The sequence below is a fragment of the Athene cunicularia genome, assembly GCF_003259725.1.
Source record: "Athene cunicularia isolate RWA chromosome 1 unlocalized genomic scaffold, athCun1 chr1_part1, whole genome shotgun sequence".
Classification (NCBI taxonomy): Eukaryota; Metazoa; Chordata; class Aves; order Strigiformes; family Strigidae; genus Athene; species Athene cunicularia.
The window spans coordinates 80,683,459-80,711,231 of record NW_020799091.1 but is presented as its reverse complement, the minus strand read 5'-3'; the positions used below and the strand labels follow the sequence as shown (position 1 = coordinate 80,711,231).

The 27,773-nt window shown below is 37.6% G+C and overlaps 1 protein-coding gene across 1 annotated transcript; it reads right to left on the bottom strand.

Moving 5' to 3' along the window:
- Nucleotide 1: 1 nt before the first annotated feature.
- On the bottom strand, nt 2-27,290 carry BMX (BMX non-receptor tyrosine kinase). The gene is made up of 18 exons (XM_026846183.1): nt 27,252-27,290; nt 26,381-26,527; nt 25,433-25,537; nt 23,231-23,312; nt 21,450-21,569; nt 19,496-19,557; nt 14,925-15,103; nt 11,822-11,881; nt 10,980-11,034; nt 9,277-9,356; nt 8,569-8,696; nt 8,088-8,162; nt 7,191-7,362; nt 6,047-6,263; nt 4,252-4,316; nt 3,207-3,325; nt 1,083-1,240; nt 2-76 (listed from the first exon to the last, which is right to left on the bottom strand). Exons 2-18 carry the CDS (start codon nt 26,516-26,518, stop codon nt 2-4), a joined length of 1,890 nt encoding a protein of 629 aa, XP_026701984.1. The 5' UTR covers nt 26,519-26,527; nt 27,252-27,290.
- Nucleotides 27,291-27,773: the final 483 nt, after the last annotated feature.

Below are 27,773 nucleotides of genomic sequence, written 5' to 3'. Positions count from 1 at the left end.
TTCAACCTCTGTTGTCTTCTCTCAGTGCCTCAAAAAATGGTAAGAGCTGATAAAAGGCAGGGCGTTTTTCTGGTAGCTAAATGAAGCAAAGTTGATGGGTATGGTTATTTAATTTTGAAATCATTCAGGAACTGTAATTTGCATTAGTTTTTCTTCATTTTAGCATGCAGATTTCATAGGGACAGTCATGATTACAAGGTAAAGAAAATTAAAGTTACATTTTAAATCTATCTTATGTTGTGATAGTTTAATCTTCTTTCTTTGCATTAACATGTCCTGAGATATGAGTTATTTTTCTCATTTTTCTGACAATTATATGAACACCCCTCCCAAAACATCACTGTCATTTCATGGTATCACCAATAATGTCCCAAACAGTTCTTTGTTGCTAGTAAGAAACAAGTCATGGTCCACAGATACCTGACTAAAATACAGTCAAAGGGAAAAAATAAATCAGGATAATTCTTGGCACAGAATATGCAGATCTCTCAAAATAAAATGAGCATGAGCAGCATTTGATTTACAACTCCTAGAACACTCAGACGGGGTAACATATCCTTCTCATTCTAAGGGTGGGGTTATTTCACACAACTTTAGCTATGTAAAATGGTAGAGGTCTCATCTACATTTGCTGTTTAAGATCTCTGTATAGGAAAGCGGATATCTTTTATTTTGTTGTGGCTAAGACAGAAAGGACAAAGGACCATGGAGAGGTACCAGTAATGATCCTGTAATCATGGAACAAATTTAGTCAATTAGCTTAGCTCAACACCCAAATTTTAGACCATTAAAATTAGGCGAGAAGAATCTCATCCTATATATTATGTTGATGATGAAGGGTATTTTACTGTTATTTGCTTAAATACATGGTTCTGAAAAGAAGGGAGCTAATTTTCCTTTACACCCTGCTTCCTGTACTAACAATGTCCTGAACTGGACTGCTATATAGAATGTACTACATACAAGCAATGCCTTCTGTAAGGAATATTTGCCACTATGAACATTAGTTCAGTTATCAACAGGGACTCCTAGTGACTCCTATTATTTTGTTTTCTCCAGTTTGCATGTGCAGATGTACATACCTCATGCCAGCAGTTGTACATTATCTGGTAGATGATGTCTGAAACCAGTTGTGGTCTATAAAGTCTGTATCCTTGAGAAACTTTCTCAATCACCTGCATGTTATCATAAAGCTCATAGGGCTGTTTTCCCAAAGTGAACACCTCCCACATTAAGATACCTGCAAAAATATTCATGGCAATGGAAGACAAGTAATGAAAGTCAAGAAAAGCAAGATAATCCCTTTTTCCAGGAACAAGATACACATGCAACATATAACCAACCCAACATTTTAAAGAGAATATTGTCCAAAGAGAAGTATGGAGATGACTGAGAAGTGTGATTCTGTACTCAAATGTAAAACAACTACTGCAGAAGAAGGTAAAGTTAGATAGATAATAAAGGTAGTTACAAAATGTATTTAATGTGGACAATAATGGAGAAATCCCAAGACATAGCTATCCATGGACTAAATTTTTTACAAAATAGATACAAACATCCCCTTATATATGTATGTGTGTGTACACAGAGAGAGGGAAGGAAAATCAAAATGACAGCTATAGGTATCTATGTTTCGATAGAATAATAAGAACATTTTTACTAATTTTTTTTGAGTGAGACATAACAGCCCTTTGGTATCATAAAGATTTCCAAATACCTTTATAGGTATGTGTAGCTGACACTATAAAGGCTGGATTATACTGAAGCAATAGAAACACTAGATAATATAATAATCATTAATTCATAATGACAGTTTTGCAAGAAACAATTTTTGCTGCAGCTGAGCATATATGATGATCATGCCAACGAGAAAGTATTATGTTAACAATGATATATAATACTGGAAGTAATTTTTTTTTTTTATTTTTATTTTTTTTTTTTTAAAAAAAACCCATAAATTTATTGGATCTTTGACTTCCTTTCAGCTTGAGGACTGGAACGTTGTAGTGTCACAGTAGGGTCAGAATAAAATGGTACCTGAATCCCTGCTTTCTCTGATGAGAACATTAAGAAAAAGTTTGTTCTCTGACATCTGCTTTTGGGATATGAATACATCAGTCAAGTTCTTTAGTCCTTTAAAGACTCATTAGTTAAAAACAACCAAACAAGAACTGATGGATCCTGCTCTCTCCTCACTTCCATTGCATCAATGGATAGTGTTAAAATGAGAGAAGACCTTCTAAGGAAAAATAATGTTTCTCATTGAAGTTAATGCCAATATTGAAGTTAATGCCAATAAAGCCTGGAGCCAGGATTTCATCAGTAAGAGCAAAAAGAAAATGTATCACCAGAAAATCCAACTTCTGTTTTAATTATATATACTATAAACAACTTACGAAGGACATGAATGAGCTGTTTCTCTGACAGAGTCATTAATATTGAGCCACAAGCTGAAATTAAAGATAAAAAGCAGCCTAGCATTTAGAAACACTTTCATCTACTTTATTCACTATTGTTCAATGTCAAGAACAGTAGGTTGCCAATCTTTCATCAGCTTGACAGCTGCCAAATTTTTCCTACTGGAGGAGCAAACCCATGTAAATGGAATTTAAACCTGTTCACAAAAGGCTCCTTTTCCTTTGACACTTTTACAGACTTTTAGAAACACTGAACAGACTCCAGCAATTTGTAAATCATAGCTTGAAAACCACTGAAGCAAAAGTTCAAATGTTTGAAATTCCTGGGTAGAAAGTGATCTGCAAACACATCTTATTTCTGCTGAGATACAAAGTCCCAGCTCACACAGACTCTTCCACAGCTGGCTTATGTAGAGTCCACTCTGACCTCTGCAACTAACAAAATTCTTCTGAATTGGGCAGCATTGATTTATGGTCTAGATATGCCAAAAATATCGTTTGATCTCCCTTGCCAACATTTTACTTTACCATATTAAATGCATATATAGCAACGAGGAGTGGCCAGAGTTGCTATGTGCCTAAAAGAAAAAGAATAGGGCTAAAACCTCCAAAGAGGACAGGGCTTGGATGCATAAAAATATTAAACAAGAGCATAAGCTGTAACTGCTTTTCCACATTCCTTCAGTGTGGATGTTTAGCATTTCTGCTTAGTGAGCTGAGGAAATACAAATTTAATGGCATATATATATATATATATACACATATTTATATGTCAAATTCCATACATACCAAAGGCCCATACATCTGACTTGCTGCTAAATTTGTTGTAGTGAAAAACTTCTGGTGCTGACCACTTCACTGGAAACTTGGTTCCTAGTGAACTTATATACAGGTCATCCAGAACATACCTACAAGGCAAGAATCAAACTTGGCTGAGACAGAGTTACAGTGAAATACTATTTACTGCTTATTCCTTTTATATCACAGGGTTCCTAAGAAAAGCCTGGGCAGAATCTCAAATTTCCAAAGGATATCTGATAGAAGTATCAGCTATAATCTATAGAACAGTTCGCTGCTAACAACTTCCTAGAGAAATAATGCAGGATCATAAAATGTCTGTTATAAGGTCATCTAGCCCAGCCTCCTGCTCAAATAGGATTAATCCCAACATTAGATCAGGTCAGCCATGACTCTGTGTAGTCTTAAAAACCTCCAAAGATCACACTCTCATAGTCTCCCTGACTGGTATGTTTGTCTGTTCCACCACCCTCCTGGGGAACCAACTTCTCTTACTGTTCAACTTGAACTTCCCGAGCCGCAGTATCTGGCTGATATCTGATGTTATATTGCCTGGCACTAATAAGACTTACTTGGCTCCATCAGCTTTGTAACTGTAAGTTAGAAAGCTAACTGTAAGCTAAGGCAGCTTTTAGATCCCCTCTTAGCCTCCTCTTTGCCAAGCTAAGCAACCTGCTCCCTCAGCCTCTTCTCAGAGGACATGTTCTCTAGACTGCTCACCCTCTCCAATTTCTCTCCATTGAGGCTGGTGATTAAGATGTAACTTAGTAAGTAAACTCTGAGATTTCTTTAACAAACATAACTAGTGAAATCTCTCAACTGTGATTTGCCTTTAAGCCTTCACTTTTTGAGATAGCAGAATGACTTAATTCTAACCCCATAATGGTTTATGGTCATTAATGGAAAGGAGCCACAAAAAGCTGTATCCCACCCTGTGGCTTAACTTTCCTAACAGACAGTTGTAGCTGATCAATGCCAGTAAACTATACATACACTAGCATCATAGCTTCACAGGGTCCCCGGTTCTTTTACTTACCTACTCATCCCAAAGTCAGATACTTTCACAGTAAGATTGCTGTCAACCAAACAGTTCCTAGCAGCCTTTAGTAGAGAAACGAGAAAAGAGTTGAGTGGAAAATATACAAAGAGGAGCAAACACTGTCATGCCTTGCTAATTTGCTAATAATAATTTCTGTCCTCTAACATTTTAATAAAAAATGACATTCTTTGATTGAAGCACTTAAGTTTGGGACTGTAAGGGAAGAGTAAGTAGCTCTCTTATTTCATTTTCTGACTAATGAATGAAAAAATTTTTTTATCATTACCCTGGATTTACAAATAAGGACATTGAGGGATGAGGAAACTCACATTCACCTAGAAAAACAGTAATAGAGCCAGCAATTAAACCCCATCTTTCAAATGTCATCCTACTCCAGGGTTCTTTTCAGTAGTCTCAGAATTTACCAAGGCATCAAAAAGTGAAAAACATTAATTGGATTATTCGCAGTGCACTATAAACAGAGTAGAGCAATGAAAGGTGATTTAAACAGCTTGTTTTATGAAAAGTTCAATATAAGCCTAGTTCTGCAAATGATCACTTGAGAACATTTATCTAAGGCTGTATTGTCTGCCTGCCTGCTTATTAATTTCTGTGATACAGTTTGTATCTACAGTTTTCAACTGGAAATCAAGCTCAAGTGTTGTTTGTTTGGTTGTTGTTTTTTTTTTTTGTTTTCCCATGGTGCACAGCCAGTTTTCAGGAAACTGATTATATTTACAACTTGAATTCTGCTGCTTAAGTTGTCTGATATTCCTGATTTCTGAACCAGGATGTGAAAATTGGTGAGGTATGGATTTAACAACATCATTTACACGTAAAGACAATTCTTTGAAAACATCAACAAGACATTTAAAATGCTACCTGAGGAGACTGCACTCCTGTTGGAAAATTAAGCAAGTCTGCAACATAAATTGTCACAAATCTTCAAATACATTTTTGTCTAGAGTTAGAAGAAAAAAATAGGGCTACTGACTCTGAAGCATAATGCACCAGAAATTTGGCTGGGTTCACTTTTAACAGGCCCATAAAATAACAGCTTATTTCCCTAATGCCAGCATTCTTGACAGCTAAGTTTTGTATAAATTTTGGTCCAAGTCCTTGAAAGGCCTGATCCCTTAATCAAAAGCAACTTGGAACACTTGCTTGAAAACTGGCATATAAATGTATTTAAAAGAACTAAGTAGCTGCAGACTTTCAAATTCTGTTCCTGTTTGCAATGCACTGAGTAAATTCCAGTTTATCCTAGCAGTATTCACTTTTTTTTTTTTTTTTTTTTTTTTTTTTTTTTTTTTTTTGGTAAGAAAAATAGTTCCCAATTAGATAAATCCCTAACTAATAATAATCTAAGGGACCCAAATTTTCAATGTTGCACCACATTCTCCTGGAGGACTACAGCATCATTGGACAGAACCCTTTACTTCAGTGGACTAATTTTACAGCTGGATGTCTTTGCTGCCAAGTGGTGCCTAAATCCTCAAGGTTAGAGCCCATAAATGCAGGCAGCACAGTAGGCAGTGCTGTAGTAGACCTGCCAGCAATTCTCTGAAGCAGAGCATATTAGCTTGTGGGCAGTGTCGTTCACCTGTGGCTTCAGTGTTGCTCGTTCAGAGCTGCCTTGTATTGAGCCAGTGGGGTGTCTCTATTCAGCAGACCACAGTGTTTTTTGGGGTGAATGCCAACAGAGCTGTGGGTTATCCTGAGCGTCAGGACTGCCTAGCATTAGGTCATCCCCCTACCTTCCCTGTTCCACTTCTTCCATTTAATAGCTTACCAAATCTCTATGTATGAACTGGCAGCTCTCCAGAAATGCCATACCATCACAAACATCATAACATATTTCCAGAAGCTGAAGGGGTTGTAGGTCCTTCCCATGACTCCTTAAGTAGCTAAGCAAACAGCCATTAGGCATGTATTCCGTCACTAGATAGGTGGGATATGATTTTGAGCATACACCATACAGTCTAACAAGTTTGGGATGATTAAGTTTCCTGAAATAAATAAAAATAAAATAATCAAAGAATAAATGGAGATTCTTGTGCATTTCTGTAAGTTTTGTTTTTCAAATATTAATACGATGTACTGAAATTACTGAGACTGGATTTAGTCCCATCTCAGACTTCAAATATTCCTTTTCAAGAAGACTGAGTGTTCTTCTGCTGATTACTCTGAAACTCAGTTTTGATGACTATCAAAAGAAGAATCAGTATGGATGAAATGACAACTTCGTAGTCAAAAGCCAAAATAGGATTTAGCAGTGCAAAAGTGCAACCTTATTGGTGGAAGAAAATAGATCTGAGTTGGTAGGGTGGACCTTAGACCTTAAGGTTTTCTAATAAAACCATGTTGCACAATTTTCACATTGAGAATCGTACGTAGTCATATCAGACAGTTATCTGACAGGAATGTAGTGCATTCCTTCAGGAGACGAGATATATGAATTATTATTGAATTTATTGCTTCAAATATCATCTCATGGAATTTCACTGGAAATTTAACATCCTTACCTCTTCAGAGTCAGAGACTAAAACTTCAAGTCTCATGTACATATTTGTGGCATTTCTCAGTTATTGATCTGTCTCTCATTCCTACCTGCAGGATGGCAGGAACAGCTTTCTAACCATTTCTGTATAAATGCTAGTGAAGCAGAGTTTTAAGTGACATATGTGGAACCTCTGAAATTGTGGAAGACATGTTAATTGAAAGCTTTGTAGATTACTTTATCAATCTGTGTGAAGCTCTTTTGGTAATACTTCAAATATACTATATGGCTACCTATTTAGCTTGTGCCTAAGGTACTCAACACTACTTAATGCTATTTTTAAGAGGAAATTCTCTTTCATGAGTGTGCTATACATTACTGATTAATGTCTGGAGAGATCATTATTTCTAAATAATTAAGCAATGTCATATCTTACATCATGGTCTGAGCTTCTTCTATGAATTCATCTTCTGACATTGCTCCCTCTTTAATCATCTTTACGGCCACATCATATTGTCCCTTCCACTTTCCCAGATGCACCACTCCAAACTGACCACTCTCTAGTTCTCTCAACAGGACAATTTCTTCACGTTTCAGCTCCCACATTCCTAGTGGGACAAAAAAAAATCCTTTAGCAAAAAAAGTACAAATGAAATCGTGGTATGCCCCACATGCAATGTTGTTGTTTTCTTTGGAGGGTTGCAGAACCATGCAGCACCGAAGCAACATATCTATCTCTCAACTTTGTGTTTGTGTTATGGAAGGGGACTACCTGTCCTACAAGTGTTGCTTGCTATTGCTTAGGTTTAAGCCTTATAAAGAGAATTGAGAAAGATAAATATGATGATATATTTTCAATTAGGAGATTGGAGAAAAAGTATTACTGTGCCAGGTAATGTGGCAGAAGGAAAGAATGGCCATAACTCAGATGTGCTGGGGAAGGAAGCATGCAAGGTCTTGCACAGTTGATATAAGACCTGACATAAAATGACTTTAAAAGGGCACACATAAAAGTTGATACAAAATGCCTTTGCATTCACGTTGCCTTGGACGTAGACTAGATGCACTTGTAGGAAGGGATACCCTGTTCCATAGAACCATAAATTCTCAGTGCTACACTGGACAAGAGGAAAGTACAGAAGGAGCTATTTCTTGAAAGACCATCCTTCCCAAATTCTCACATTGCATCCTACATGGACAAGTGGAAATGACCACCAAACAAAGATTCTGTAACCTGCAAGCCTGAATGCAGTAAGAGTCATGATTTTCTGGTTATTCTATTCTTGGTGGCCAAGACTGACACCAGTTTCAAAAATTAAAGTTATCTTCATACCATTTCCTAATGAAGCTGTGGATGGGACTTTATTTACTTGAGTAGACACTGCATGACGGAGTCTTGTCACCATACCTACAAAGAAAACCTGTTAAAGGTCACAATATATACATGAGTCTTCCAAAATCAAAGAAAACACAGGGAAACAAATACCTCCCTCTCCCTGCCATATTACAACCATCCAGGTAATGACATATATTCAATATTCAGCAGCTGCTGCATCGCTTCACAAGATTGAATATTCTTCTGTGCTTAAAGGCTAGTCCAGCAGAGGTATTGCAAGAGGTAGTCCAACACCAAAAAGCACTACAGCAAAGGAAAGCAACTCTATTGATTGTGATGTTAGATCAAGTTCCATCCAAATTTTCCCAAAAGATATCTCAATGTTTAGAATATACCATATTGGAAGAGATTCATCGTAATGCTAAGAAGTCCAGAAGCCTAAGCGAAAGCCTATCAAGTAGAAAGCATATAGGATTACCAGCTGAGTTGTGCTGATGGTAGTGTATAAGCTTGGGAATTGATTCAAAATAATAATTTTCAGCGAGATAATACTTGTTCTCAGGGGTTTTGTGCACATGGTAATGTCTGACCGCTCCTTTTTTACTTCTGAAAAACAACACAAAGTGCAGTACATGTCAAAGCCTTGCAAAATGTCTTCCAGCTGATGCGTTAATAGATTAGTTGCTGAATGCCACATAACAAAATATGTAGTAGATGTCACTAGAAGGACTGTTACATTTATCTCAGTCTGCTTTTCCTCCTTTAACACCTGCTGGCTTTGTAGCACAGGCTCCTAGCACACTGGAGACTTCTGCTGCATAATCTAATGTAGTCTGATGGTTAGTACTTGTCTTCCAACAGTTACATCTAAAGCAAAAGACTTTCATATACTGCCCTTGAGATGATTCTACATCTAATTTTGGACCCCTTCTCTTCCTTCTCTCTCACTCTTCAGACCCCACTATTCTCCTAGATTATGCGCTTGCGACATGCCTATGTTTAGATAATACAATTCAGGACCCCCATTGCCCTGTCCAGGCAGCCACTGTTATGTATGAACTCAAATAACTAATATGCCCAAGGTTCACCTTTATCACAATATAGAGATTGTGTTGTTGACCAGTCACACCAAGCAGCATGCCTATAGCATGATCATAGAGATGGTACACATTCTTTGAATACTTACTCAGGAACCTTGCTGAATACAGACACAGTATACATTCCTGCTTGGCTAGATTTCCGAACCATAAAAGCACCTTCTTTCCCCTAATTAAAAAAAAAAAAAAAAGTTACAAGGAACAATGAGGTTGGGATTCATTTCAGTGAACTTCAGGCTTTTTACACTGTGATGTCCACAAAGGGGAGAAGGAGATGTGATTCATATGACCTCCTTTAAGGACTACTTTAAGACAAAATGAATTATGCCTTAAAAATATTTATTTCTCTCCATTAAAAAGAGGGTCAAGGTAACTGGTTGTGGTATCCTGCTGCAAATGTTTAAAATTAGGTGAGTTGTACCCCAGCCTGGACATGAAGCAACCAGTCTGACATTTTGTCTTGGTGCACAGATGCAGATTTATAACTGGGAAGATGGAGAGTTGTTAACCCCATCTCCTTCCTCATGTACTCTCCAGAGGTGGTACACATTATAAGATCCAAACAGTGCCATCTACATCCCATTGGAGTAAGAGCTCTCTCCACCATATAGTTCCTTTACATAATGCATCAGACTGATGTATTTTCTATTGCCAAAGTAATTCTGAATTACTGAATAAGTAAAAGATTTTCACTGCACTCTATGTATTTGGACTACTTTAATCTTTACTTTTGGTCCAGTCCTAACTTTTGCTATCCACATTTACTTCTGTTAATGGTTTACCATACTGGGCTGGAAATTCTGTTTTTCATAGTTCATTTAACAGCTACACCTCTAACGTGCTAGGAATTGATCTTACAGGGGGGAAAGAAGATATCTAGAACCTCGCATATAGGCCAAGGTTGATTGCTGTCAAGTTCAAAGGAAATGTCCCCTTAAAGTTAACTGGAGTCAGGACTATCCAACACCTTTTGGAACTGGGACATAACTGCCTTTCTCCAGTGATTTGCCACACTTGAATTTGATTCCTTAACCTGTGGTGCAGGTCTAAGTGAAGCGACCCTGAGCCAAGGCTTCCAAAGGGTTGAGTTATATCGAAGTTGTTAGTGGCTGAGTACCAATAAGACCGTCTGTGAGGAAGCAGCAAGCCACGAGAGGAAAACTCGTTTACACAGCACACTCAAGCATGGCTGAGGCTGGATCCCCTCCAGAAAAGTACATGGATAAGTCATTCTGCACTTGAAGGCTGTAAAGACTTGTACACCTGACTAGTCCTATGGTGTTATCCATCCTTGCTCCTAGCCAGCTGCATCCAGCCAATGCTCAGTGGGCATAGCGCTGAGATTGCTCAGGGTTGCCTGCTCATCTGCGTGAACTTCTTTAACTTCATTTAATCACAAAATCATCACAGAGGATTCCTCTAGACTGTCCTGCAGAAAGAGCCACACTGGAGCAAACAACACAGGTCTAGAGGTAAACCCAAAAAGCAGAACTTTGAGGGGAAATGCACTGTGTGGCTTTGTTCCAACTTTGAGGAGAAATGCATTCAGTGTGGCTTTGTTCCCAGTGTATTTTAGAGGTGCATCATTTGTTCATTTATGTAGAAGAGCCATTAATGCATTTTTGAAGATTTGTTTATCAATACCAAGTTAGCACAAGAGTTTCTAGCACTCTAATACTACAGCTATTTGAAGAGCATCAGCATCCTCTAGCTACACAGTATAGCCAAGACACAGACACAGAAAAACATTTCCATGACTCTTCATAAACAAGTGCTAAAGTATATGTAGGACCTTGTGACGGAGCAGCTGCTCAGACTGGGCACGGGAGATATTACCAGCATACCAACTGCAAAGAAAAATATTTGGCTTATTATTCACAGGCTGATTTCTGAATAAGGCACAGCAGACACATGAAAAATGCCAGATGTCATAAATATTGCAAAACTGCTTTTCAAAGTGAGTAGATTTGGGACTTGTCCTACATGTGTGATTTTAGGCCATGAGATAAAAGGGAAACCATTAGTTCCTATCTGCTTCCTCTCAGCCATCCAGTGGGTCTCCTCCTGAAATATCTGGTCCCACTCTGTGACCCTGACATTTTAGACCAAATCCTTAGAGGAGAATCCTGCAGCTGTAATGATCTGCCAGGAGCTTTACCAGCAGTAGATTGCTCTGTCTCCTGCAGATGATGACACAGCTGTCTCCCTAAAAGCTGAGAGGTGCATAATTCTCCTCTAACCTTGAACCTTCTAGTTGTCATAATATTTAAGTAAACTGAGAGATCCCAAATGGAGGAAACAAGCCACATATGTTATGTCAGATCAGTTCAGGGAGCTCCAATGAAGCCTTCTTAATAGCAGTTCACTTTTATGAAGCATCCCTTTATTAACATACTAGACTGATTCTTCTAAATGCCTTTTTTAAAATTTTTTGTCTGAAAACAAATACATTCATGCCTTTGGAAGTCTGCGGGCAGTGACGTTGTTGTTGATAATATCTATAATTATTATCATTATTACAACAGCCATCCATATGATACCATTGCTCTAGGTACAGTGGACATGTAAAGTAGAATGATGATTTCTGCCCAAAGAAACTTTTGGTTCTTATGAAGACATACTCTATATACTCACTCATGCTTAGCAATATTCTGGTCTTCTGCCAATGTCTGTTCACTGACACTGGAGTTTTCCCTGCGAAGACAAAACAACATGCTAAAATTGAAAAACTAGTTATGAAAAATACCTTCTTTGGGTTAGAAGTCATACCACATACATTTTTTGAGTAGTTATACCATGGTCTAAGGTGAATATTTTTAAGAAATTAAGACATATTTAACTGTCTGGATTTTTTCATGACTTGGTGAACACTTATACAGCCTTTCCCCTTCACTGTGCAATGTGTTGGAAAGCCAAATATTCTCTGTGCATGCTGTAACAGGCAATTAAGTTACATATCCCTTTAGTGACCTTATGAAGAGATTGCATCTACCTTTTCAAAATTTACATGGAAGGTTTCCAAAACTGAACAATCCTAGACTTCCCAAATAAAAGTTCTTAGCATGACAGACAATAGAAGGAGTTCATGTGGCAGAAAGAGACCTCTGCTTGTGCAGAAATAATAACGATTCTTATTTATGCTGCCTTTTACAGGATACTGTAGTAGGTTTTTTTTTTTTAAGAAAATCTCTGAATCTTGTCCAGTATGGTTTACTATGAGACAGACAATTGACTATGTTTCCATCAGATTTCCATTCAAACACTTGGGCATACATTTAAATCTTACAATGTCATGTCATCTTACTAAAAAGGAAAAGATGGGTCTGATGTATCACTTTGACAGACCCGGATTCCCTTTACCCTGTACATACATGCAATGACATGAGAGCGATAGCAAGGCTGATTTAATGCAGAAATAAGAGTACAGATTGAAATCCCAGCATCATTGAAGTCAGTGGCAAAACCCTATTTATTTAAATGAAACCAAGATTTTCAACTGATATTTTTTTGCATTAATGTATGAGTCAAGAAGACAAATTATATCTAATTCTATGCCTTTCAGGAAACTTTATGCTTAGTACTCAAAAAGTTATTTAAAAAGAAACATATTCCAGAAATATTGTGGAGTCTTTACTAGAGTGATAAGAAAAACATTTAAGTGGTGGAAGGCTGCTTATTGATTCACCTTGGGTCATCATCATTCAGAGATAACTTTCTCAAGTAAGTGCTTGGTACGAAACCTTCATTCCTGCAAAATAAACAGTTCACAGTTTAGCTATCATACATGACTGCATCTTAAATTTAGTCACTTAAAATAGGAAAAGAGATTAATCAGAGTCACTTTTTAGAATGCCACTAACAGAAGTGCTCATGGTTAAAACATTTCTGCTTTTACTTACCATGTAGAGAAATACAGAAATAATTTGTTTTAGAAAATTACATTTCACTGATTTCACTAGTCACTGAAATGGCTTCTTCCTCAGTGATTGGCTTCATCATACAGAATATTGGAGCAGCTGTTCAACAATTTCATTACATGCCATCTCAGTTGCTGTGATGAAGGATGCCAGTGACTAATGGGTGCCAGCAGAGTAACCCAGGGTGAACGCAGAAAGTCAGTAGGTGATCTCAGCACTGTTCCTGACACAATGCCAGATGCAACTGAGAAGCTAAGCTAAGTGAATATGGACAGCTGAGCTACCACTTAAAGCAGCTAGCAGCATGACATGATGGACACAAGTTACAGGGGCTAATAGGCATCTGTTGTTATAAGGGGTTGGGCTGTATGCTGTGCCCATCAGAAAAATAAATAGGGGGAATAAATTGTATATTTGAGTCTGGAAGGACGCAGGAAGAGTTTCTTTAACACAGACCTCAGTAGAGCGAGAAGAAAACTGAGAGTGCCTGAAAACAGGTGAAATTGATAATGCCTGATGCTTGTTCCTACTACATTCAAGAAAACAAGATCTTCATTTTATTTCAAGCAGAATTTAAAGGTTTTGTTATGACATATGTGTGAGATGTCCTTACAGAATCAATACTGCAGAAGTCTCAGATTCTCAAGCTAAAGAAAAAAACTATAAATGTTCCCCTTTCTCTTGATCTCTCTCTGCTCCTTCATTCCTCTTAGAGCCCTCTGCTCAGGCTCTATAAGCAATGCTGACTGTATCATATGCTTTTACATAGTCATAAACAGTCCAGTGAAGGTATTTAAGACTAGATCTCAGCTTACTAATTTATTGTTGTCTTTGAGTTGCCAGGGTTGCATGCTGCTTTCTTCATCCAGAACAATATGCCAACCCTGTGAGTTACAAAGTGCAGACACTTTACCTTAAGTTAAGGTTCCTTTATCTGTTGGTTTTCTTGGAGTTGTAAATTTGATCAGTGAATTATGAGTGGATCAAGTTATTTAATTCTGTTCCAAGCCAGTTTGGGCATTCCCTAGCTCAAAAATTTTTCATTTCCACATTTCTATCAAGTACATAAAATCAAACTCACCTAATACCTATCATGAGACAGACAAGGAATCTTATCTCTTCCAGGCAGCTCCTGTTTGTTTCACTGCCTTTGTCTCCAGTGTACCCTAAAGCTCTTTCACATTTAATAACTTGGGAGCAGATGGTCTTTTCTGCCCCAGCTAGATATTAATGAAAAATATCTTATTTTAAGTTGCTGAAGGGGATTCCTCCACTTGTGAACCTGAAAGAGACTAATTAAACCAAGTGCAGGATGGGGGTACCCTGTCTTTGTGGAAAAGTATTGCTAAAGCTGGGGAGAGACTGAAGTGATAAGTGATACGTGCCTCAGCAGTTTTCATTGGTCTCCCATGCTGTCACTGCTATTGGAACAGGAATGGTGCTGGTCTAAAGATGGTTTGTGCACACAAGAGAGGCGATGTTTGTGAGGAAAGGTTTTATCTTTTTATTCACTTAAACTAAATAATTAGGGAAAAATTGGATAGCTTCTGTGTACACAAGCCCTTCTTCAGGCACCTATCAAAATTAAGGCTACCAGATACTATCTTAGCTAGAATACTAGGCAATGACTGTTGTAAATCTTACTCAACCTGGCAGCCAAGGATGGTAAGAAAATTAAGTTGTACAGAAGACAATGAGGCTTGCAGAGAAAAGTTTAAAAGCTAGTAAGGTAATTCTAACACAGATACTGTTGTCTATGAAGATGAGATATGCAGAAGACCATGGTCATGGAACAAAAGTCTTCTGCAGGGCATACTTACCCTTCCAAATCCCTTACTTTCCAACACTCAGAATCTTCCTCTTGCAATATATAGTATCTATTGCTTCTGACAAGCCGGATAGCTGAATTTCCTTTGACTTCATAGTTGCATTGAGCCACAGCCATATTCAGAACTGATTTGTCTGCTGATAGCACTGGAGGCAGGCTTCTACTCTTCCACTTTTGAGGACAGAGGGAATAAAATGATAAGGAGATGCAGCTACATCTACATTTATGACATGTACATGATCACTTATATTTTCAACATGTATAATGGTGTTAGGCAAATTAATCAAAGTTAAGAAGATGGGCAAAGACACTGTGCCTCATCCATTTAGAAGCACAGTCCAGATACTGTTGTATTGTCCACACTTGTGAGACAGGTGAGAACACAACCAAGTTCTGTGATAATGACACCAGAAAACTCTGAGTGGAGGCCAACACTGCTGTAATAGGAAGCTTTAATTACCTGAATTATGTGATAGACTTGACTTGCACCAAAAGCCTGCCACCTATCTGAAGCTGATACTACTTAAAGAACTATTCCAATTCATGTGCTTTGGACACCACAAGACCAAATTATGCTTTACCATAATTAATTGTGATGATGTCCTGTTGTATCAAAAGATCCCATTGCAGTATTACAAAATAACTATGATTTTTTTTTTTAATGGCTTTTAATCAATAGTGTGACCATGAAGCACAACAAGCATTAGTCAATTGTTACTGCTAATCCCTGAAAGCAAAAAGCTATGCTAATTCTAAATAATTCCATTTCCTTACCATGTTTTATCGATATTTCTCTGTTAAGCATGTTGGATATAAGGAATCCCACTCCTTGGTGCCTAACTTTCTCTGTGTAGATTTAAAGAAATGTAGGTAAGTAACTATGGAATTCATCTTACAGAGCTTTGACCTGTGTCTTCATATGAAAAATGTCATCCTACAGAAGTGTCTCATCACACAAATGACTTGGATGAGAAGCCTGGCATTAAAGTTAGGTGACATCAGTCAAATCATGGACAAAAAAACATCAAAAATTAAGGCACTGAAATGCATTTAGATATAAGGGAAATGTTATAACTGAGAAAATCCAGACATCACAATTCTTTAAAAGCAGAGAAAACTACAGTTGAAACGCTGACAGCAAAGGATAAGGGAAAATAAGAAAGACTTAGGAGAATGACATCTATTTATTACTGAAAACCACTGTAAGGCAATGCCAGGGAAGAATGTCATGTGTCCTGAAGCAGGCTGCAATTTCTTTAAATCCAAGTGACCATGGCATTGTATGTTTGCTTTTCTCTTTATTGACATTTCTTTACCTAATTTAAACAAGGAGAAACCAATGAGCCAAGTGAATAAGTGAATGCCTGGTTGAGTCTATGGAGCCAGAAGACACACATGATCTCTTCCTTCAAACATACAAAGTCTCAACTTCGTCTCACTAAGCTCCAGTGAAATACTCATTCTTTAAAGAGAGATATTTATCCTTTAAAGGTACTCACAGCAGAGTCCTCTTCATTTGACTAGAAGCAGGTCTGTTGCTCATCAAATACTACTACCTGAACTCAGAAAGTCATATCTGACTTCAGTGGAAAGGAGCTTGTAGCTTGAGGGCCTGTGTTAGTCAGGATTCGAGTCTTAGACTTTCCATTTGATTTGTAGAATAATGACAGAACTAGATGTCTGCAGTTGTCAGAGAGATGGAGAAAATTATAATACAGAGATTAAATTGTTTTCTCTTTAAAGCATCTAGTGATGTCAGAGCAAGGTGACGTTCAGTAAACAAGTTTATGAGCTGATGTACACCTCTGACATGTGGCTTTGGTAATTTTTGGAGATTAAATTGTTCTTTCTTAATTTACTGTGTTTTGCTTTGTGGAATGATCAGACTGTCATCTTCTGATGGAGCTTTTATCTTTTTGCGTGAAGAAATTGCAAAACATTGGCCAAAGTAAATGGTATCAAGAATTATTATCACAGAAATGAGCTTTGATTTGTCCAACCTGCCAGGGAAAAGAACCAGCCAAAGATGAGAATATCAGATTTGCATTCCTTTGGATTTCACTGCTGGATGCATATCTGTGTGTTGCAATATTCTGGATGGACTTCATCTGTACCTGGTACAAAATGTCCTGATTTGTATCCCTATATACAGCTTTCCATTTCTAACACTGTCTGAAAGCCCCAGAGCATTTCCTAATAGTAATTGAGTAATTAGTTCCATTATGCTGGCAATGATACTATTGTGGTTTTTATATTGTGGATTGTGTCACTGTCATCTAGGAAGAATCATAGGTGGCAACCTGAGATTCAGCTGCGGTGTGCGTATGGGGAATGGTTACTATCTGCAGAACTGCACCCCTAACTTACAGCTGGAAGCATGTGATGGATCACTTCAGCTTCCATAAAATTTGTCCAATACATAATCATGAGAAGATATGTGTGTGAACTCGGTGGACTTCTAGCTCATCTACTGCAGTATTGCTCTGACCTACATGAACCATTTTCTGTTGCAAAGACACTGGGTGCCAGGCACCAGCAGAGTTGAAAGTGTTTCTTAAGCATACGAAAGTAATGCCTCTGGTCAGTTTTGACTACATTCAAAAGTAATGTCTCTGGTCAGCTGGGAAGAAAGCAAGGGAACGAGACTTGCAGAGGCTAGAGAAGTGAGGGACGTGAAGTGAGAGGTAAGCAGAAGGAAGGCTGGGGATACAGTGGTATCTCTGATGATCAAACTGAGTAGATGAAAGGACCAAATAAAAATGTGTAGAGAGCTTATAGAAGTAGTTCTGTGGCTACATAAAGACTGTTTCTCACCATGCGAAGTCAGTATTAGCTTTCTTAAACTGATTATATCATATGACTTGGAAAAATGAAGTCAAGTTGTTCTAACCAGATGTGGTAGTTATTATATCTGCATTTACTGAACCTGTTTCAGAAGTACCCATCTGAAATCTGTCATGTCCTGCTTTTTAAATTTCCCTTTCAAAATATCTTCTCTGAACTGAAGCAGATAATAAAAATAAATCATAAAGACCTAGCAGAAACCTGCATGTTCAGCAGCAGATTTGCATGACTGATGAACTCTCCGGATAGACAAAGCACCTCCTGATGGAAGCCAGGCAAAACAGACCACAGTATTCAAAAGAAGTTACACTGCTGTGTGTTCACAGTGCTATTACTTTCAAATGTCATTATCAGAAAAATGTCAAAAGCTTCTTTGTTCTTAGATTCTTTCCAAGGCTCTATTATTATTTTTCTTAAAGCTCCCTTTTACAGCTCTTGTGATTTTATTTTCTGTCTCTTGATAATCTATGTGTTTTTTAAAGCTCTGGCTGTTCATGTCAACTGTATACATAAAAATCCCATCTATTTTCTTCTTTTTTCTTTAAATTACTTTCTGATTAACAGAGAGAAGTTAGGAAATAGACCCAGACTGTATTCTAAAGATACAGAAGAGAAGACAAATTAAAATAAAGCAGGAAATACAGATTAAAAAATCCCATGAGCTGAAACCCAGACTGGTTTAATTTGGAGGAGGCTGTATACTCAGACTATACAGTTAGTCCTTTTTAAAGAGATAAAACCATCATAACTTAAGCCACTTTGGTCTCTTCTGTTTTCTTGTCATTGTTACCTCCTACAAAGCTGGGCAGTAAAACTAAGGTAAAAATACCACTATTGCACTTGCATTTGTACAGGAGGAGATGAGGAAATAAACATAGAAGCTGATCTTCCAGTTTACTTCTATTCTGCCTACTGTTGGCCTTCTTCATCAAGCAACTGTGCTAGAGGACTCAGGCTAAATTGAACACAAGTAGTACTTTTCAGCATCCTGATGTCCTTTTTGTCTCTTCAGGTCTGTGAAAGCCTGAATGTTCAGTAAGGCACAGTAGCTGCTGGTGGGATACCATACTCTTGGGTTTCTGCCTGATATAGTCAAGATATAGGCGAGAGCACATAAAGAGCTCAGATGCACTTCCCATTTCATTAACTTAGAAGCTGTAACTTAGGCACCTGTACTCCTGATGCAACCACAGAGAAGCACAACTTGGGACTTGCCTGAGGTAAATGCAGTTCATCCACCATTTCTCACCCACCCAAAGCAGGTATATTCATTCACATCTTTAGCTACAATGCTTTCTCCAAAGTACTATGAGCACCATTTTCACTGGGGAGGGTGGTAGAGGGGAGTTTTTGGCACCTCTAGAAATAGGGATCTCCTACACATCAGAAAACTAATTTTGATGGCATTCCCTGATCCCTCTGGAAATAAATGTATAAAGTAAAGACATTCCTGCAAGGCCTGAAGCCAGTACTGTCATCAGCACCTTAAAGTGAACTGATCATGGCTGAGACTTTCCCAGTTTGCCATGTGAAGGAGGGAGATGAGTCCTTCCATCTGGCATGTTGGTGGACACAAGGATGCTGAAGCTGCACTGCAGATTAGAGATCTACGCCAGCTTCCAGTGAGTGGCTGTTTGCAATTCTCCATCCCACAGCCCTCCCTACTGCCTGGATGCTGGATCATTCCCTGTAGCCAGATACTCAAATGTTTTCACCTACCAAGGTTTGAGGGACTGGAGGCAGTGGTTTCACAGACCCTGTTGTACAACACAGAGTCACATCTAGAAGAGAAGGAGAATTAAATAAAAAACCCATTAATTTAACTAAGGCTGTATCTCTTCAGGTTTTCTCACTTGCAGATCTATACGGTGGCAACAAAAGCATGATGACACCTGACACTTCACCTCCCCGATGTATTGATGTGATTTAGCTCTGAATTTTCCAACCTCCTCATAATTCGAGCACCATCTCAATATCTTGAAAAACCCCATCAACCATTGTTTTCATCTATGCCAAAATATGAATTCAGGGAAATTTGTGGTTGTATTTAGCTCGGTGGTTTTCCCAGTTCTGTTAGCTTATTTGTTTACATACACAGGGAAACACATGTATACTTTGTTTTTATTCTGGGTTTGGGGTGTTTTTTTTTGTTTGTTTGTTTGGGTTTTTTTGGGTTTTTTTGTGGGGTTTTTTATTGTTTCATTGACACTTCTGTCTATGAATCAGTGATTAAGAAATACTGCTTTCAATGACCAGAGGTTAGAAGACTGAGTCTGTCGGGAGTCATCCCTGTCTCCCAGCCTCCCTGTGCTCCACTCATCTCTGCTAGCTACCTCAAGAACTTTTTTAGGAACAGATTTAGAGTGGATACAGCATGTTATCCTGTATGCATTATTATCTCAGACATAAAAGAAGTATTCAGTATACAAATATGCTTTTCAATACTTTTCTCAGCTAAGCCGTCCATGACTGGTATATCCTTGTCTGTGGGGGAGAGGCAAGTCGACATCAGCCTGCCAGCTCTGCACAGCCCCTGAGAAGCAGCTGGGCTTTGAGGAGAAACAGGTCTTGGGAGCTATTCATAGGCCTTCATGACCCTATTTGCTTTTGTAACAAGAAGCTAGATGAAGCTATTCAAATTACTGTTACAAATGAGTTGACAAGTCTTTACATTATTCAGTGTTCCATAATGGTGAAACCGGTAGTAATAGTAGACAAGCCTATACCATTAATTTCAATTTTCAAAAGCAAATGCTGCTACAGGCAGTCTCATAGATCAAAATCACGTTCCTAACTGCTCACACCTACTTTTTTTTGGATTTAACTTTTAACTTTGGGTTCATGCTCTTTTTGTTTGTGACTGTAAATGCTTAAGACCAAGGTTCAATCATGATTGAAATCAGTGGATCTATCAGTGCTCTACAATCCCAAACAATCAAGCTTTAAAAGGCTGAAGCCCAAGTACTCATAAACTGCTCTTCCCTTTCCCAAACGTGGCCTTTCACTGTTAAGCATGTACACAGACATGAGGGAATTCCCTTCTGAAAGTATGACACCTAGGAGGGCAGCGCTTTACAAATATTCCTCTCTCAGCCTTTACAGATAACAACTAAAACCCCTAAATAATTGTGACTAAGTTCTGAAAAAAAAATACTTCAGAAAAGTTAAAATTTAAAAAAGCTGCAAATTAAATGACACTGTTTAGGGAAAAATATATTAATATAATTATATATTAACATAAGAGTTTTACTTCTATTTTGTTATGAAACTCTATTATTTTACACTGACTCATACAAACTCTTGTGCTGAACTACTACTGTTCCTATCCATCCAGCTTATGGGACCGCATCACTAGAAGGGTTTTAAAGCATAATACTACAATTTTGCTAGAGATCTTAAGAATAAGAACAAAAATAATTACATCATCTGGTTTATTTTTTAGGTAAAAATTTCACTAACTTTTAAATCAAACACAGCAGTTGTAATTTAGTGTATTATTTCTCCAAGCTACAATGTGTAGCAGCTATGATGTTAAATGAGTTTAGCACATACATGAGAAAGTGTAAGTGGATTAGCTTTTATATTAATTGTACTGCCTTAAATGTCCATGTGATTTGGCAATATTGTTAAAAAAATCAATGACACTAATCAAATAAATAAAAGAACACATTACATTTCTCCCAAATCGTACATCCAGGGGCTGTTTTACAGGTCTGGTTACAACAGAGAAACTTCCCGCTGATGAAGAATCCTTTATGGTACTTGTTTAATAAATCAGAATTGTCTTTGATTTCTAGAAAGCACAAAGAAACCAGAGAGAACATGACAGGCTGCAAAATGGGAGTGTTACTTATGATCAATAGAGTCTACTGCACCAAGCCATGGGACCCCAGAGTGCTTACTGACTTCTGGCTCTAGGCAAAAGTCCTGGTTGCTTTTTTATCTCTATACCATATTCCTCTATGCAAACTCAAGTCTGAAATCCATACACCTCAGGTACCTGTTTCTTTGTGAAAGAAACCTGAGTGTCAAGAAGGAGATAAATACAGTGCAGTCCAGCAAAACACATGAAGCCAAAACAGGATCCAACAACTATGATTCAAAATCATGGATCTTATGAAGATAAAACTAATTAAAAGAAAACATTTTCATATATCAAAATGTGCTATTTTCCTAGAACTATCTACTGTAAGAAAATTATATTACTCAATATGACATATGGCAAATCCAAATATTTATGTGTTAAACCACAATTCTTATTTAAGCACACCAAAAGGGAACACCATCATGTTATTTTATGTCTGAAGCACTGCTTTACTCTAGAAAAATAGCACCAGTAGTATCACTGTGCTAGTGATACGTTAGTTCTGTAAGCTCTAATGGCAATTTTGGTCTCAAAAGGTAGCTAGAAGAAATGTAGAAGGCATAGAGTGAGACTTTAAAAACTGGCTGTGTTAGGACAGGTTTTCAGTTGTGCTGCCGTGAGACAGTGTAAACCCAAAATTCCTGAACTTGAGAGAGAGCTGTGAAAGGATTAGGACAGCCCTTCATGACAAGTGCTTTTTATACACTTTTTAGAAGGCTTGTAGGCAGTTGAGTGTGATATTCTTTGTCTCATGAGCATTGCAAAATATATCACTCATGCAATCTTATTCTTCACAAATCTTAGCTTAAAAAATCTTACTGAAAATCTTGGTTTCTGGAAGGCTCAGTGTAGTTGGCTGCATGCTTCTGATCTGCATTCTTCACAACTTCACTAAATTAATTTCCATATCCTCACTGCTGAGTATGCAAAGGGAGTCACAAACAGAGAGGTAGCTTATACACAGGCCTGCAAGTAAAACTGGGGAGGATATTTGTCTACAGCCCATTATAGATTTTATAGATTGCCTATTTATGATCCTAAAATGGCCAGCATGTGTGAGGGCTGCCCTATTCAATGTGAGGGTTTTGCCTTCACTGGAGTTATGCAGGGACACACTATTTGCTTATAAATTATGCTTTGCATGACTGTGATTTTTCTTAATTGAAAAAAAAGAAAAAATAAAAAAAGAAATTTCTCTTAAAATAAGAGGAAAATACAAAAGAAAAACACTAGCAATGTTTGTTATCAAAATGGCTTTCCTGCAGGTAAGTGCTGTACTAGCCACATCGGGAATCGTTGTGCTCAATTAATATGCATCAGTAAAGGCTGAACATATGATGAAGCTTAAAAATTGCCCATGAAAAATAAAAAAACCCACTTTATTTTGGATTATTTCTCACTGAAACCTTCAGCCTTTAAAATTTCTAATACATTCTTGAAAATACCATGCATTTCAACCAGTCAGTGCTGAAGTATAAAAGAGACTAAAAACAAGTGACAAAGAATGGCACAAAACGATGGTGCAGGAGCATTTTCCTATCTCTCCTCATGTTATTTGAATATTTTGTCACACAAAGGGATAGTGTTACCTTTATGCAAAGCTGCAAGCCACCGCTCCCGGCTCTCTTCATTAGTGCCATAGATGTAGAGAAGTCCACCCTTGTACACAATCTGTAAGGGGTTTCATATGAAAGGCTTCATATTTCATATAAGTACATTCCATATAAATATATTTCACCTTTCATATCTCATATTTAATATTAATATGAGTGTAAATAAACATAAACATAAATATAATGGTATAAATATGTACTGCCTTGACCAAAGTGCTTTGTGTCCTAAAGCACAGTTGCAGAAACAAAAGACAGCATTGTATATTTCTGGATATTCCTATCTTCTATCTACAAAAGACCTTATAGCCAACATCTTCCTTCCCAATTCAGTTTTTCCACATTCATCTTCCAGCTTCTGGCTCATGCTACACAAGGACAGACTGAATGCTCATAGAGGCCAGGAATCTATCTCTGACAGCATCCAGTAACAAATACTGAGGCAGAGTATATGCTCAGGGCAGTTGTACAATGACCAGGGAATCCCGATCCAATGGTCATGCATTTATACTTAATACACTTTGAGAGGTATGATTCTTCTGTAAATTTGTTCAGTTGCCTTTTAAGCAAATGACTAATATCTATAACATCCTGCAGTAAGTAGTCCTACAGCTTAGCTACACAATATGAACAGTCAGCTTCTTTTGCTTGTTTTCAACCTATCTTCTGCTAGCTTCATTTGATGTCTACCTAATAATTACTAACATCTGCTTTGCTTTTGGGGTCATGTTTAGTATTGGGCTGACTCTGTGTGTGTGTTTGTGTTAGGTTGGGGTTTCATTTCCCTTGCGTACTTGGCTTTTCAGTCATCTGCACTGAATTTCAAATGCCATTTTACTGCTATTGTTTATTAGACTGAAGAGTTCTTGTTATTAAACACGTATTCCAGCTGGTAAGTATACATGACTGATCCATTTACTTCTGGTCTCCTTATTTAGCCAAATGGTGGATCCCTGTGAGGTTTTCTCTTTAACGGTTATCCATCCAATCTATTAGTCATTGTCAAGTCTCTGACCTCTCTTCAGTTTACAACATCTTTCTTCAATTATAGTCATCAGAACTAGACACAAATTCTCCTGGTGATCACAGTAGTGTCAAAACATATTGAATGCTTTTACTCAATATGTGCCTCCTTCCATGTCCAAGGATGCCATTAGCTCCTTTGGCCACAGCATCACACTGGGAATTTATGCTCAGATATCATGATCCTAAAGTCCTCTTTAGACATACTGTTTCCCAGAACAGAGTCCCCCATCTTGTCATTATAGCATACAATCTTTTCCCCACTTAACTGAATTATGCACTCCTGACATAAATACACTAATTTGACAAATACACTAATTTAACATAAATGTGTCATTTAGTGCCAAAAACTGAGGGAGGGAGAAAGAACAGGGAGACTGGAATCACACCTACGATCAACCAGGCAGTGAAATACTAAGTATCTTTCATGAGGTTGCCCTTGGGCATGGCAGTTATTAAGGGCTCATGAATTAACACAATATTCAGCAACTCCATTATTGATTCTAGCAGCCTGCTGCTTGTGGTTGCACGGTTTGGCATCCAGAAGGGGATCTGTGGCCACTTCTGCATGTCCCACTGCCCACAGAATTGAGATTGATGGAACCTGAGCTGGGCAACTGAAACAGATGAAAGGCAGCAAATTTAAAGTTATGGTTTTCTTGTCACATTTAATTCTTGAATATGTGTATTGCTTTGTGCAGCTGTATCTTCTGATAGAAGGCATAGCTTTGGATTTCCTGACTGTGGAACATTTGAATGGTAATCAGGCAGTCAGGGGTCAAATCCTGCACTTAGTATTGAGGCAAAAAAAAAAAAAAAAAAAAAAGAGACGGCAAGAATTAAAATAAGAATTTTCAAGTGCTAAATTCTGCCTTAAAATAAGCGATAATCACATTGTGCAGTGATCTCTATATTCCAGATAATATTAAAGCAAATATCTGATAGACCTTTGAACATAAATGAAACAAGACGATCTAAAGTCTATCACAGTCAATTAAAGATACTTCAGCAAAGTCACAACTTCAGTAATAGGGACTGAATATCAGTAGCACTCAGCAATATCAGGTATCACTACTTAGGACAGGAACACTAAGTGTAACCTTAGGATGACTGGCATTCTTCACATGAAATGTAAATGAAACAGATTTCATGGCTAACCTGAAAAGGATACTGTCTTTCAGGAGGTGTTGATTCCTCAGTATTCACTGTCTCAACACATCGGATTTTCTCAATCTCAATTGACCCCCTTTTGCTTCCTTTTCTCTAAGAGAGAAAAAACCACAGCAGACTGTAAACTAATGTTAACACAATATAAAGTATTCTAGTTTCATGATTTTGTACAATTTTGTGTTTCAAGCTGCAGGAGTACACAGCAAAGGGGGACTAGGAGGAAAAAAAAAAAGGAGGAATTAAGAGGAAAACACCTTAAGTGCAAACCAGAAGCCTAGATGTGGCGTTCATAATTTTGCTAAGGTAATGGAGCCTATTCTCACTGAGCTCCCCTGCAGTTTTGTAACGGGATGTAACTCACAGGAGGAGTCCAAATGTATGAAAAGGAGTAAAAACTTTAAAATAAGTTGCCTGGAACATATATTTGCATTCCTGATGGGAGCTCTTCTGAGTGAAAAACCACCCTGTTGTGATATATGGTCACTTCTTAGGAAACAAGGATAGTTTAACCATCTGCTTTGTGCAGCTGAGGGATGAGATTCTGAACTAATTATGCCTCATATAAGTAGCTTCTGAAGCCAGTTATTTACATCAGTTCAGAGGGAAGCCTGAACAAGGAAAACATCCCTATTCAAGACAATGTGTAAACATACGCCAACATTAATTACTTGCTTCAGTTCTCTTTGGAAGGACACAAACAGATGCTCAATGGCAAGCACAACTGCAAGAGTTGTTCTGAACAGAGGCACTCTTAAGCCTGCAGCTAAGTGTTTTCCTGAACTGGAACTAGGATTTGATACCCTGTAATTCTCAAAAAAAAAGTACACCTGTTGTTCTAACACACAATGTCTAATCAAGTTTCACAGAAGAAAGCCAGACGAATAAGATGACACTGGAAAATCTTAGAACAGTGTACTTGAAAAAATGATTTCTTACCCCTTTGTCATATTCATAATAAGAAAGGTTTGTTTTTGTCAGAACAAACCACCTTTTCTTGTAATTAATTGGTGATATTTTTTTCTTCTGTTGTGACTTCTTTAGAAGAAGTTCTTCTAGAATTGATTTCTTCTCCATTATATTTTCCTAAAAGAACATCATAGTTACTTGTATTGCTACTATTAATAAACATAATAACACCAAATATAGAAACTGTAATAATGATTAATATATTAAGAGTAATTGTCCTCTATATGCTTTATAAAATTTTATAGTTTTGGTTACAAAGCATGTGTTTAATACTGCTTAAATAAATGAAGCTGTTTAGCTTATTCACGCAGTAAAAACAATCATAATATACAAAAATTGAGCTACAGATATACTGTAGTTCTAAACAAGGCATCTCTGTTACTTTATTGTCTGAGGATCTCTCCTTTTAACAGCTGTGCACTCTTTCTGGCAAAGAGCACATTCTATGCACAAATGTATTACATCTGCATCATAACATGGAAGTTTTTACAGCAGCAAAGAGGATGACAACAAAAAAGAAAACCCTTTTATTTACAGACCAGAAAAACTTACCTAGTACTGACAAGTGTGTTCCCTGAACTGGAAATTTCTCTCTCTTTTTTTTTTTTTTTTTTTTTTTTTTTTCCAACTAAAACAAATGCACGTTTATGGAACAGTGACACAGAAATGTTGAAAAGTAAAGATGTTATTGCACTGCATATATATATATATATATATATATATATATATACTTGTATCTATGTATTTTTTCTTAGGCTTGACAATCATACAGTAGAAAATGCTAGGAAGGATGAGAACCATCTTATTTCTACAAGTTTAGTATGGTTTCAGGTTATCTTACCCAATTGTGAAGAAAATAGGTGATGTCCTTTGCCCTGGATGTTCTGGAGCTCCAAAGGGAAGTATTGTGCTAAGCAACCCACTTCATTATGTCCCTGCTCACTACAGAGAGCCCAGCAGAAAATTTGCATGATGCTCATCACACCCACTTAGTCTATCCGCTGAATCCTACCCAGTCCTAGAAGGTAAAAAATTTCAGCCACTTTATTTTAAACTATTATCTGAAGGTCCTTTTTCTGGGGTTACCAGTGTGTGATCTTTATAAAAATTCTTAACTAACTGCTGCTTGAATTAATCTGAGCAATTACCTGAACTGCCAGGACTGATAACATTGCTCATGAGACTAGGTTTCCAATCCACATTGGCTCTAACATTGTGACCATGAAGAACCCAGGAAATATCAGCTGAAGCCACACAGTGACTGCAACCTACACTTAGTCTGGCTTAGAAAAAAGGCCTAGTACTTCGACTACTGCTTGTAGAAATATTAACAAACAACCTCTGGGTTTGACAAAGTTGTGCC